General features: G+C 42.2%; 1 protein-coding gene across 3 annotated transcripts in view; it reads right to left on the bottom strand.

Moving 5' to 3' along the window:
* Positions 1–3,616, bottom strand: part of CLEC4A (C-type lectin domain family 4 member A) — a 20,645-nt gene that overhangs the window by 531 nt on the left and 16,498 nt on the right. For all 3 annotated transcript variants that reach the window (XM_015564594.1, XM_006764749.2, XM_006764748.2), the window contains 2 exons: positions 2,605–2,756; positions 1,198–1,313 (listed from right to left, as the gene is read on the bottom strand). In XM_015564594.1, the coding sequence (XP_015420080.1) occupies positions 1,198–1,313; positions 2,605–2,756 (268 nt within the window). The remainder of the gene's footprint in view (positions 1–1,197; positions 1,314–2,604; positions 2,757–3,616) is intronic.

A 3,616-nucleotide genomic window follows, 5' to 3' on the forward strand; every position in this document is an offset into this window, starting at 1 on the left:
TCGACCCATGGACTGACGGATCCTGGGTTAGATTCTGGTCAAGGGCACATACCTCCACGGCAGGCGTGAGTCCCAGCCCTGGTCAGGGTGTGTGTGGGAGGCAACCAATCGATGTGTCTCTCACATTGATATTCCTCTCTCTCTCTCTCTCTCTCCCCCCCTCCTTTCCACTCTCTCTAAAAATAATGGAAAAATATCCTTGGGTGAGTATTAACAAAAATATAAAAATAAATTTTAAAAAATAGTAATGTACTAAAGTGCTTAAGAGTTTTAAAGGACCTACACAAATATGAGATATTGTAAAACTATCAGAATTTAGTTCATTTGCTTTATGAGAGATAATAAATACAGACAGTCCTTGGGTTACAGCGGACTCGATGTACATCGCTTCGTGGTTACGCAGCCATTTCCCATTTATTTATAAAAAAAAAAAGGTTCCATCATTTTGACGTATGTACATATGTGCTTTATGTTTTTTATTATTTACCACAAGGAAAGGTCAGGAATTGTTATCTTTCTTTTAAATTTTTTTTACTGTTTCACTTCATTACTGCTGTGTATGTGCTCCATGTGACCTACTGTATTAACAGTTGGTTATGATTTCAATTAACATGACTATGTGTTTATTTAGAGATACAAATGTGTGATCAAACACACAGAATTTGGCCCAACTGGTGTGGCTCAGTGGTTGAGCATCGACCCATGAACCAGGGTCACAGTTCAATTCCCAGTCAGGGCACATGCCTGGGTTGTGGGCTCAATTGCCATTGGGGACATGCAGGAGGCAACCAATAGATGATTCACTCTCATCATTTATGTTTCTGTCCCTCTGTCCCTCTCCTTTCCTTTCTCAGAAATCAATTGAAACATATTTAAGGGGGTGAGGGGACTTAAAAATAAAACATACAAACTTTGGTATCAAATAGACCTGGGTTTAAGGACCATTATCACCAGTGCCAGATAACACATGCTGAGCTATCTAAACTCAGTTTCCTCAGCTCTACAATGAAAAAATAATAATCTGTGCTCCATAGGGTTCTTGTGTTGATTCGATGGGATAATAAATAAAATTATTTAACTTAGTGCCAAGCGTTACAAGAAGCCTGAGCTATTTTATTTTCAAACCCTATACTTCGGACACTCTAAAACACCTGATGATCCAGGACTCAGGATTCCTTGATCAAATTCTATACTCACGTGGCACTTGCATTGTACGGTGTCTGATCAACCCATTGCCAGTCTCCATTCCCCTCTGGGTCTGACAGACCCACATAATACTCTTTCCTGTTATGCAGGTTCTGAATGATAAAATCCTGAGGAAATAAAAAGGAAGGAGTTATGGACTTTGGAGTACTCTGGTTGAACTGAGTTCCTTATGGCCTCAGGGAGAGAGAAGAGAAAGAGAGGAGCCAGGAAGAGCCAGGAGGTCCTGCCCAGGAGGCCAGGCCTTCTCTGACTGTGCAGTACAGGGTCATGGACATCCTGTGAGCCTACTGTTTGTCTGCATCTATTCAGGCTGCTACAATGAAAGACCACAGACTGGGTAGCTTATAAACAACACAAATACTTCTCACAGATCTGGAGGCTGGAATCCCCGGTCAGGGTAGGAGCATGATTGGGCAAATCCCTCTTTCTGGGTCATAGCTGACTCCTTCTGGCTATGTCCTCACATGATGGAAGGTGGAAAAGCTGTTTGGAGTCTTTTATAAGAACACTAACCTGATTTATGAGGGCTCCACCCTAATGACCTAAGGACCTCCCCAAACCCCCAATTCCTAATACCATCGTCTTTGGGAGTTAGAGTTTTAACATGTAAATTTGGAGAGGACACACACATTCAGAGCATAGCAATGTTCAATACATATGGAAGTGATTTCTATCCATAATCATAATGAATTCTCATCTTAGACTCACTCCCACTCTCTTATTCACTAAGAGAGGCTATTCTTCAAACTTATGCATGAGTAAACTTTTTGCATATTGAATCCTTTTCTTTTCATAACCTCGGAGATTCTTTTACATATTTTATTCCACTATTTTACTTAATATCACTTCTCTATTAGTTAATAATATATAGGCCAGCTGATGTGGCTTAGTGGTTGAGCATCAACCTAGTAACTAGGAGGTCAAGGTTCGAGTCCCAGTTGGGGCACATGCCCAATTTGCAGGCTCAATCCCCAGTGTGGGACATATAGGAGGCAGCCGATCAGTGATTCTCTCTCTTCATTGGTATTTCTATGTCTCTTTCCCTCCCACTTCCTTTCTCTGAAATCAATAAAAAATATATATTAAAACAAATAAGTAATTTATAAAACATTTTCATGTTAAAATAATAAACTGATATTTCAGGCTGAAATACTTTCATCTCTCCACTCAACTCCCACATATTATATTTTAAATGTCTTCATTTATTTTGGGGGAGTTTAGTTTTATGGAAGCAGGAAGAAGGTGTGAAATGTAGACGCTTAAGTAGCCTTTCCTATTTCATTGAAAGCCTTTTGCCACAGCACCAATATGCTAAAACAATGAAAGCATCCTCCTTAGCCAAGATAGGTGTACAAAACCCAGGCAGGATTGCTTACCTCATTATCTATTAGAACATACCTGCTCTTCCTTGGTGTTGATAACCAGCAGGTGCGAATTCATTGCTGAGCAGCTGTTTTTACTCTCTGTCCAAGTTTTGGTGTCAGTAGAAATAAAGTAGCAGTTCAAACTGAATGGCTTCCAGTTCTTTGGACAGCAGCTCCAATCTCTCTCTGTATTGACCGAAGACCATGTAGGTGCAATATAAGAAAAGTAATTTACAAAATGTATATTACAATTGAGGATCAAGGGGAACCACAAGTTCCCCTGAAAACCAAGTCAGACTTGGAAAGACAAATACCATATGATTTCACTTACATGTGGAATCTAAAAAACAAAATAATAAAAAAATAGAAACATACAATAAAAAATAGAAACATACAATAAAAAATAGAAACATACAATAAAAAATAGAAACATACTCAGAGATACAGAGAACAGACTGGTAGTTACCAGAAGGGAAGGGGATTCGGGGGCCTAGTGTAAAGGATGAAGGGATTAAGTATTATAAATGGGAAGTTATAAAATTATCTTGTGGATGTAAAGTACAGCATAAGGAATATGATCAATTATATTGTAACTAGAGGCCCGGTGCACAAAAATTTGTGCACTGGGGGGAGGAGGGGAGTGTCCCTCAGCCCAGCCTGTGCCCTTTAGCAGTCTGGGACCTCTCGGGAGATAACGACCTGCTGGCTTAGGCCTGCTCCCGGGTGGCAGAGGGCAGGCCCAAACCCTAGGTGCAGTCCCTAGTTGGGCTCAGAGCAGGGCCGATTGGGGAGTTGGGGTGCTGCCCCCTGTCATGCACAGAGCAGGGCGGATCGGGAGGTTGTGATGCCACCCCCAGTCACGCTCAGGGTAGGGCCGATTGGGGGGTTGGGGTGCCGCCCCCTGTCACACTCAGGGCAGGGCCGATGGGGAGGTTACTGCTCCACCCTGTCACCCACAGAGCAGGGCCAATCAGGGGGTTGTTGCGCCTTCCCTGTCACGAACAGAGCAGGGCAGATAGGGAGGTTGTGGCCTCACCCCCTGTCAC

This window comes from Myotis davidii, unplaced genomic scaffold (assembly GCF_000327345.1).
Source record: "Myotis davidii unplaced genomic scaffold, ASM32734v1 scaffold1721, whole genome shotgun sequence".
In the NCBI taxonomy this organism is placed as follows: Eukaryota; Metazoa; Chordata; class Mammalia; order Chiroptera; family Vespertilionidae; genus Myotis; species Myotis davidii.